This window comes from Phoxinus phoxinus (genome assembly GCF_949152265.1).
Source record: "Phoxinus phoxinus genome assembly, chromosome: 4".
Lineage (NCBI taxonomy): Eukaryota > Metazoa > Chordata > Actinopteri > Cypriniformes > Leuciscidae > Phoxinus > Phoxinus phoxinus.
The window spans coordinates 30,844,918-30,855,723 of NC_136879.1; the positions used below are offsets into that span (position 1 = coordinate 30,844,918).

The window sequence follows — 10,806 nt, forward strand, 5'->3', positions numbered from 1 at the left end:
AAACAAACAGCTTTGGATCAAGAACTACATGTCCAAACACGCAAGTCCCGCCCTGATCTTCTTCTGCCAATGTTTTCCTTGCTTCTTGGCAAGAGATGAGATTCCACTTGGAATCTTTCCTAACAATATGCATCATGATTTTAAGCACAGTTGTTATATCATTTATATGTGTCATGTGAACAAGGATAAAAAAAGGTCAGTTGCCAAAGACTGGACTCTGGACAAACGGCTAGAATACCTGAACTGCCATCATTTTGAAACGTACAGTACCTCAGTACAATTTGCTGCTACTTAGATAAATTCAGTGGGAAAGTAACATTAGTTACTGCATGTTTAGAGCAAGTTAGAATATTTGGCAGCTGGGCAGCATGCCTGGTTATAAATGGAAATGGAGAATAATGTGATATATTGGCACCATGTTGGTAGTCAGCCAATATCAATTATTTATTAGAGTTAACAACAAACTAGAAATGCATTGGAATTTTGGCAAACGGAATATTCGGCTAAAATATTTGTGCACACAACATGAATAAGCTACAACAGGTAAACATGTCATGCACAAACTTGACTCTGACCTAAAAGGATGCAAGAGTCGCAATATGTAAAATTTGTTCGGCTGAAATATCGAGAGCCAGCTCATTGCCTAAGAACTTTACAATGACTGGTTTAAATCACCTGAGAACACGACAGCATAAAAAGTTAAACTAACCAATTTAATCACTAAAATGTTATTTTCAGTTTAAGTTTTCACCTAAAATTTTAGTACAAAATTAATTTCGGTGCAACAGCAGACATCAAGAGTTGGCCAATTTTGACTGTAAAATATTGGTTTAAATTTTAAACCAATTTAATCACTAAAATGTTATTTTCAGTTTAAGTTTTTACCTAAAATTTTAGTACAAAATTAATTTCGGTGCAACAGCAGACATCAAGAGTTGGCCAATTTTGACTGTAAAATATTGGTTTAAATTTTAAACCAATTTAATCACTAAAATGTTATTTTCAGTTTAAGTTTTCACCTAAAATTTTAGTACAAAATTAATTTCGGTGCAACAGCAGACATCAAGAGTTGGCCAATTTTGACTGTAAAATTTTGGTATCGGGTCAACCCTACAACAAAGCACCATTGACAAAAAACAAAGCTAGAGCTAGGCTGCATTCCAATCATATCTCCAGAGCTAACATGAGCTTCAAAACATCAGAAAATACAGGCATGACATGAAGTCAAAAGGCAGCATGCTCCAGCCAGGCAGGAGAGTACTGCATCATAACTAGAAGTGTTGGATTACAAAATGCTGAATCCAGCCAAAGCAGCGCTTTAAATTCTAGGAATATTTGAGAAACACCACATGTGCAACCAATTGCGAGAGATTGATGTGTCCTTCTTAGAAACTCAACCGGTTTCTAGTAATCTACATGATAAGGGGACACAACATTCTAGGGATGTAAGGTATACTCAAGGTGTCGTGAGTCTAAAGACACAGACTGTCCTTTCAGACGAGATTGTTTCTAAAGCAATGTCCCTGGAACCCTGATTGACACACTTGTGTATCGTTATCAGCAAGAACAGGTAGTGAAGAACAACAGCACATCATTTTGCCTGAGGCAAGGCCATGAATCTTCACAGTTGTAAGATAGAGAAAGACAAAAATAAACATGCTTTCTTGTGTCTACAGCCCACGAAGGGCTGGTAAATAAACAGACAGCCTCCACTTGGTGACATGTTGGTGGTAAGAAATGAGAAATGAGAAACAATCCTTAAAGGTGGACATTTAGAGAACACTACTACGCTGTAATGTGAATGAATAGATGTATCGCTTAATGGCAAAGTGGTATCATCCACCATAGTGAACACAACTTATTAACTGAACACTTATTAGTTCCTGCAGGCAGCTCTCGAGGAAAACGTTAACAGTTTCCATATGTTCCCATGTTCTTTTCCTGCACCCACCACTCATTGCTCACAGTCTTAATTTGAAATAATTCCTCCCCTCCTTCTCAGAAAACTGAAGACAACAAGTCAATCCGTCCTCCACTGGGACACGCTGTTCTCTAACAGGAAGTTCAAATTCTGTTTTGATACATAGATTGTCTCATGCATACTAACCTGGCTCCTCCCACCCCGACTCAAAACCCCAGCCACTCCTCCCTTCCAGCCCTTATATTTCCCTTTCCTTAAAATGTACATGCTTTTTGCACATTTGAACAACACTTCTCTGTTTATTTTAAGGGATTGTTTGAAGAATGTAAAAAAAAAAAAAAAATCCATGCAAAAAAAATTGTGTTGTCCGAAACAGCCCTATTGACTTTTGCTGCATTGCATTTAAAAAAAAAATATATATCTTCTTTTGTGTTGTACATAAAATATAAAGGCATACAGGTGTGGAACCCTATGAGGGTAGGACTGCAATTCATTTAAAATGTTTTCAGATTTATGATTTTTTCCTTTGCTTGTTTGTAGGGCTGCACAATTAGGTCAGAATTGATATTTTATGTATATCGTTATAACTATGAAATAATTATAATATTATTATATAATTATATTAAATAATGTTATTATCTAGCAAATATTACTATTGTGATATTTCATTAAAAAAATTGCATTCAATAGCTAAATATATAATAAAATGTAAAATTACAATACTAATATTTATGCCTGTTTCAAATACTTTTTTAACATTAAAGCATAAAGCTTTTATTTAGGCAGAAATCCGCAAGGAGCCATTAAAGCTTCTCTTTTGATGCCTGTTTATAAGCACTTTTAAAGTCGGCATGAAATCAAAATTGACCCTATTTACTTTGTTAGCGGATATTACTAGTCTTGTGGTGAACAATTAATCCGTGCAAGTTAATACACAGAAAAAAATAGTTTGCCGTGGTTATCTTTAATCAAAGTCTGAAAAGTTACTTCCGGGTCTGGAATGGTTCTTTTTCTGATTACGTAGGCTTGACGGCTTGGGTTGGTTAAACGCTTAACCACTCCCCTCAAACCGTTACTCTGCTATGGGCGAGAGATGGAGGAGCGCTAAAGTAAAACCCTGCCCTCTGTTCAATATTCCGTTTCACTCGGAAATGCATCACAACACTTGAGAAAAGTCGTTTGCAACTTCCGGTTCACGCGGACTTTAATTACAAGTTTGGAAAGATGATTTGCCACATGTTGCATTCCCAAATATACCTGTACATTATAAGCGAGGTAAACTTATAGCGTGTGCGGAGATGATTTTGTCTGGACTGTGGAGCACCGTTTACTGTGAACCGAGCCACTCTGAGACACTGGATCATCAGCTCTTCACGTTTAAAGGAACACTGTGGTATATTTTACTCATCAAAATTCATATTTTAATCGAATTAAATCGTAGACTTTGCGATTTGATAATCGCACTAAGCCATATTGCTAGCCTATTTTGTTTTGATTAATTGTGCAGCTCTACACAGTTTTTGGGTGCAGTTTTTGGGTGACCTATCCCTTTAAAGGCAAAGCACAAGTACACTCATTCAGGCAGAAGAAAGAGTCACCACCCTGTTATTACAGCAGGTCTCCAGCCTCCTCCGCCAGAGCAGGAACACCACTGAAAAGCATTTGACTGGAGCTGCTCAGCTCTCACCGCAAGCCTGTAATTAAACAGCTATGCCGATATCTTCAGCTCCATCTGTACAGATCCCCATTGAGAAAAAGCTCAAAAACGCTCTGACGTCTCTATGTGTTCTAAGCAAGCACGCACGTGTGAACTGGCACTGACGTTGGCATTAATCACAAGCAGCCTTCATTCACACTTCTTCATCATGTGGGATGAGATCGTTATCAGAGCTGCAGGTCTGGGCCGGAGTGCTACCGCGCTGCATATGCTCCGTGTGGCTTAGTGGGATCTGAGGGCCACCTCTCACAGCACAGCTGAAATATGAAAGGGCAAAGGCTCCCTGTTGCTATGCTTTAACTAGACACCTCTGGCTGGGTACAAAAAAGTCAATCCTCCTAACATCTTTAATGACAGTGGATTGTAAACAGTCCAAAGTAGCGTAATTGGGCTTGGAAGGGAACGCCATTACTATTCCCCAGGGCCTCTGTGCTGCCATCAAGAGAAGTGTGGTGGATAAAGGTCACGTTCTTCTGTAGTGTGCGGCTCACGGTGCCTGCTGAGGTAAACGGCCATTTATTTCATTTGAGAAGCAATCAAGCAGGTATCCACTTGCTTTGCGTTTACAGTGCAATAAGTTAGTGAAAGTGACAGGTCCGCAAAGTGATAGTGAAATCGAGAAGAAGCAATAAAATACTTTCAGGCATCCAAACTAATTTTGCGAGCACTCAAGAAGACCATCACAAAGAAAAGTGTGACTGCCACTGGGGAACGAAGTACTTTAGTATAATTAGAAAAGTATAATTGCAGCTATTATACAACAAAGTTATGACAACATAAGGTATAAACTGAAAAATGATTCTGTTACATTCTGTTATATTCACTGACTAAAAAGGTGCCAGAGACCTAGTCAATATAATTAGTGTTTAGGGTGCATATCATTTATAGTCGAATTACTAACTATTCAAATGTCCTACTCCTACCTGCAAAAGCCCATGTGAGTATTCAACATGATTCAGATATCTGGGTCTTTTCCCAGAAAAAAACCCTTAACTATAGTGCGGGAGCAGGGGGGATGACTTGAATCTTCCAGGATAAAATAAGATCAACTTCTACCTCCGTCAGACTGACCTCGTGATTGAGAAAACAAGAGTTAGCAGGAAGCAGGTCTCAGCGATGCACAGATGTATTTATGGTCATCTGACTGAATGAGCGACGCAGCATGCAAGTCTCCAGAAACAGCTGATGAACAGCTACAGTACGTCACAACTGACACCCCACTTCTCCATTTCAGGGCAGAGAGGAACAACACACCTCGGGCCAAGCGGGACAGATTTTGGTGCTAACTGTCACAGCCGAGACAAAATGCTATAATTTCTCACACCAACAACAACAAAAAAAGTTATTTGATGGAGATGAACAGTGTCTCCTCAAGAACGATCTGCCTTAGAGAGATCAGTGAGATGAATGTAAACAGCTTGTAGTGTGTACTCAGACCTTTTGCCCTTGGAGCAGAGATAGATTACACATAAAATCACTCTTCTTCTCAAGTGTCTTCCTGAAGAAGACCAAAAATGTTGCACCGTTCAGCACAAAAAACTGATGCAGAAAAGCATGCTTATCTAAAGGATGAGGGGTCTAAGGGCCCCCATCAGCACTGCAGGTGTGTGTCGGGTGGGAGTGTTATATAAGCACATGCTGCGTTGGAAGTGCAGGATATTTAACGACTCACCTCACTATACTGGGAAGCATTACATGTCAAAGGTGTGTAGGGGACTGAGTCATAACAGCCTAATTAAACCTACAGCTTTTCGCAGTTTGATCCTGCCGTAGACATCAACATCCTTTCAGAACAGTGCCTGCTCTGTCAGCCGAGGGTTTGGACCAATGAAATGGTGTTTAAACAGCCCACACCATTCCAGAGTAGGCAAACCCTCCCCCTATATGATACCGCTGGTGGGATGCAGAAAGGAGGAAGGCAGGGTATTGATGGATGAATTAGCCTGCTAACAGAACTGGCTGACATTTTCACCATAGTATGCAGTATTCAGCCCAAAATGCTGAGAAATAATCTTACTTCCTCCTGGCCAGTGACATTATTCTCTAATGTACCCTGTAAGACACTTATAAAGGGCTGCACAGTGCACACAATGTATTTTTTTGCATTAATAGCTATAGAATGACAATTAACGTCCTCTTTAATGACTTTATAGCATTGGAGAATAATGTGTGTGATATTTTCAAAGAGGTCTCATGCAATGTACAGCGAGGCTTAGTCTAGGATGGGTCATGTGACTTGTCATGTGAAGGGTGGTGTTATATAAGAACTGGGCCAGTCCTGTAGGCCCTCACAGCTCTTAGTGGATAGTAGAGCACTGACAGCTCTAGGCAAATCTGCTCAGAGTTAGTGAGGACAGAGCATTCAGAGATTATAGTAATAAATGAGTAAAAAGCCATTACCTGGACATCATAGAGTGCCACAATGTTCTCATGCTGGAGTTCCTATAAACAAAAAATAAACACAGTCTATAATTAACACTGTATAATAATAAACATAAATACATATAATAATATAAGACAAATACTTTTTATATTATTTAAAATAATACAAACAATAATAATTGAACAAAATAATATACAATGGCATTCAAATTTTGAGTTTGGTAAGATTTTTTTAATGTTTTTGAAATAAGTCTCTTATGCTCACCAAGGCTACATTTATTTGCTTAAAAATACAGTACAATACAGTTTGCAATAAAAATATACAAAAACATAAATTTTTTGTATATTTTAAATTGTAATTTATTCTGTGATGTCAAAGCTGATTTTTCAGCATCATTACTTCAGTCTTCAGTGTCACACGATCCTTTAGAAATCATTCTAATATCAATGTTGAAAACAGTTGTGCTGCTTAATATTTTTAATAAGTAGCCTAAACCGTGACAAAAAAAATTCGTGGATGAATGGAAAGTTCAAAAGGACAGGATTTATTTGAAACATCAATCTTTTGTAACATTCTAAATGTCTTTACTGTCACTTTTGATCAACTTAATGTGTCCTTGCTGAATTAAAGTATTCATTTATTTTACCACACACACACACACACACACACACACAACAATGAAAAACACAACAACTCACCTTTAAAATTTTAATTTCTTTTCCAAGCAGAATCTGGGATTTGGAGAGATTCTTTTTGTTAATACTCTTGATTGCGACCTCCCAATCAGTCTTCTGCAAAATAGCACAGAGAGAGCAATTGTGGGATGGCGGAGAGAGGTTACATGTGCCAAATTACATTAATATGAATCTTACAAAACATTTACTTTTTAATTTTTGAGTGGTAGTAACTGTTTATTCCTGTAAGTGAGAGTATTTTGTTGAGGACACAAACATTTGCTTCAAAAGGCCATTCTTTTCAGCATGCTGCATCTATCTCTCAACTTGTGACCTGGAACCACATAAAGCTGATAGTATAATTGGGATTTTAGCCTTTGGGAGAGGCACTTGTGCAAGGTGGGACTCCATAGGGCCGCACACCAGCTTTTAAGAAACTGTGTCCCCAACGCAGAGTGGAAATCCATGAATAGAACGATGCTTTTCATGTAAATGTAGGTTAATAAGAGATGTTCCTGCGGCACACTGTGCCATAGCAAAGTGCTGGCAGCACGCAAGAGCGGTTGCGTTCATCTGGCCTCACTGAAAACCGACTCGGCCAAGCGTGGTAAAGGCATCCCCGAGCAAACGCTGTTAGCTTTTATATTGACCCCATTTACTAGATGAGCATTGAAAAGGAATGAAGAGACTTAAATGCTCAAGCTTTACTGAAAAAACAACCGAAATGTCATATATGCAGCTAAATTATGTCTGCATGCATGACATCATCTTCAAGCTAGAATGCATCATAAGCATGTGTGATGATGAACACCTTTATATGTTTGTAGGATGAAAATAAAACTGTCTCACTGGTTGAATCGAGTCAGCTGCTTTGGATGAGGCAGGTGATCATAAATATGTATCGAATTACTCCTGCTATATATAGCTGATGTTGTACTACATGCTGTGCATACACTGAGCATTTCCACACACACACAAACATATGAGATAGCTCTTATAATGATGCACAATAAATCAATATCAGCATTTGATCTGATAAGACCAGGGTTCAACAAAACTGAACAGTTAACAATTTTTTCAACTGTAAATTTAAGGTTTTGATTCCTGATTTTCACTCTACATTCAAGAGAGATTGAAACGCTTTTAAAGTGGCAGGAAATGGAAATCTATTTTCTAAATGCTATTGATTGTGAATTAATTCATGCATATGTTACAGTTAAAACATTTTAGAATAAATATTTAATCAAAATGAAACAACAGACTTCTCTTTGGTGATGCAGGCCAGATTTCTCCAATCATTTCGTCCCCTTAACCCCAATAATCCGTTGCACTCGGATATCACAATACATTGAAAATATCTCTCGCTACTTCCGTTAGCCTACAACTAAAAAAATAGAAAACTTTATTACTGCCATCATCATATCGCTTATTGATCATAATAACATAAAAATAATGATCAGCTCAGCTGAAAAACATTTATATACAGATATTCCCTTATATCCGGATATCTTAATTGTTTCTCCTAGACACCAATGAGATTACATGGAAAGAAACTGGAGATGTTGCCTGCTTCTCAGATGTTTCACCTCAGCCCAGTAATCTCACATGTGTCTCCACTAGAGATTCAGAAGAGATCTTAATAAAGTCTCAAATCTCAAACCTCAAATCAAAGTCTCCGATCAAAACCCCAACAGTAGTAGGCCTAGGCAATTCATTCCAGATTATCTACAACTATTTATAAAACAAAGTATCTATCCCAATTTGTTTATATTACAATTTATTTCAGATAACTATTTCAGAATATAAGGTTACACTTTATTTTAAGGTGTCATTGTTACAGTATAATTGTATATTTAAGTACTGAGTAATATTAACAACTACTTACTATAGGGGTAGGGTTTGGGTGAGGGTTAGTTGCATGTAATTTTGCCTAATTTACAGTTATTACTATGGTAAGTACATGTAACATATGTAACAAGGACACTGTAAAGTGTTATAGAATCTAATGACTAGCTACTAAAATAAAAATGATGCTAGTTGATACTGGACTAGTCATTTAAAAAACACTACATAAAAAATAGATACCTAGGTTTAGGCAATAATGTTAAAACGGCTTGCCATTTTCTCATTACACAAGTCAATGCGTTTGTATTTGGGCAATGTAAAATCTAAATAAAGCAGAAATCATAACTGTCTTTCCGCCCAAAGTAGACCGGTCAGTCGTATTGACGTCAGAGACGGCTTATTCGCGGAGGCTGTTTTATGAATGAATGACTCCAGCAGTATGTGACCTATTCTAGCACACCTTACATAAAAACAACCCACGGTTTCTAATCAAGGATTGCCATGGCTCCTACAAGACCTGAAAAGCACAATGCATATATATTTGTATATCTTAGAAAACATTTATTCTATGCAAATTTGACATTTAAATAGGCTACCTCACTTTAAATGGGATGCATAACAAGCATGGCCCAGATTTGCAGTCCGAGTGAACAGATGCTTAGCGTTTATTTACCTTTTTATGTCTTCCCTTGAAGACGACCGCAAAGGCTCCGTGTCCGACGAGATCTTTTCGGCTGTATTCAAAGTCTCCCACCGTCTCCATTTTTTTTGTCAAGTGTCCTGCTGTGATACACTACAGCTTGTGATGGAGAGGCTGTCAAGTTCTTCAAACTCTCGTTAATCCAGACGACAGTCTGTTCAAGAATCCTGTCATCCCCAAATTATCAAGGCGACGGACGATTTAGTACACTTGAGAGTTGACTAACAACTGTCTGGCTTAAGTAAGAATCAAAACAAAGGAATAGCTAAATGTGAAGTTTCATATATGCGCAGGATGTTTCGCTGTTACTCTCTGACCCAGTTAACAAGCCATTTCGCAAAATAGCTCGATGAAATGGCTATTAATCAAACTCAAACCTCTCGAGCTACATGATGTCAGTTCAGTTTAAAAGCAAAGAAAGGGGTTGAAAACCCCCTCTCCCTTTTATGGTGCCTCGTTAGCTCAATAACGGCGCGGTGGGTCATTGAGTTGCCCATCGCGAGCTGGCTAAAATGACAGCCAGATATTTGCATTTGCAATGTAACGTTAGCAGGTTTTTATAATTACAATTTAGCAGAAAATCGAAATAAATAATATCTAGATGTGTTACGACATCGATTTTACATTTTAGACTAGCAGTATCGCCTGAATAATAGCAGGTCAGTTCACAAAATAACTGTTCCGTTTAATGCCGTTCTTCTTCAACGATATTGTGCTCCTCTTTAGATCCATATGATAGCTGTGTACACCATTTCTTCAGTTCACCCCTCTGTCCTGCTTTCGATTTCGCGGGACAACGGAGGAAAACATCAGCGCTTCACTTTTAAAGAAACGCAGGAAAAGACGTTAAAAGCAAGATCCGTTAGGTGAGGGGAGTTTAAGGTTTATCTTCAGTTCGTTCGGAGAAGTTGACCGTGATTACGGCTTGCTTTGCTGCATTACAATGACACAGAGCTCTTACAGGAGAAGGCTGTCATATTGTGTTCCTCCGCGCACGCGAGTGCGTCGTCCTCCGCCGCGAAGGATAGTCCCGTTAGCTCACGAAAACAAAGCCTGAGCTCTGCAAGAAATCAGAGCATGCAAACGAGAAGAATATTTTAAGGACGCTGTAAAAAGAAAAAAATTGAACAATGTTAATTTTCCACCAGAAAAAGAAAGAAAGAAAGAAAGAAAGAAAGAAAGAAAGAAAGAAAGAAAGAAAGAAAGAAAGAAAGAAAGAAAGAAAGAAAGAAAGATTAAAGGGAAATATAACTCATATGACCAAGAAAAATACGCACTTAATGTTTGTCGAATAAGACTGATAATTACAAAGTTTGTTTCTAGGGTGCTGCTAATAATGTTTCTTCAATGGTACAAAACAAATATGACAGCGCTTGGTGCTCCCCCTGGCGGCGGTGACCTGTATGAACAATACAAACCTAAAGATATTTACCTTGGACAATAAAGAACTCACTGGCAACCTCTGGTGGTAAAAGTCTGCAAACATATTTGTGTCTTGTTTTCTATTTCAAATATTTATTCGAATATATTTATGGGGTAAGTGTTTACAATATAGACCTATTAGTT

At 38.1% G+C, this 10,806-nt stretch overlaps 1 protein-coding gene across 3 annotated transcripts in view; it reads right to left on the minus strand.

Moving 5' to 3' along the window:
• The window catches only part of ulk2 (unc-51 like autophagy activating kinase 2), a 33,510-nt gene extending 23,164 nt beyond the window's left edge, over positions 1-10,346 (minus strand). For all 3 annotated transcript variants that reach the window (XM_079610577.1, XM_079610576.1, XM_079610575.1), the window contains exons 1-3: positions 9,214-10,346; positions 6,720-6,812; positions 6,039-6,080 (exon numbers count right to left, since the gene is read on the minus strand). In XM_079610577.1, the coding sequence (XP_079466703.1) occupies positions 6,039-6,080; positions 6,720-6,812; positions 9,214-9,303 (225 nt within the window). In that variant the 5' untranslated portion in view covers positions 9,304-10,346. The remainder of the gene's footprint in view (positions 1-6,038; positions 6,081-6,719; positions 6,813-9,213) is intronic.
• Between the last annotated feature and the right edge of the window lie 460 nt (positions 10,347-10,806).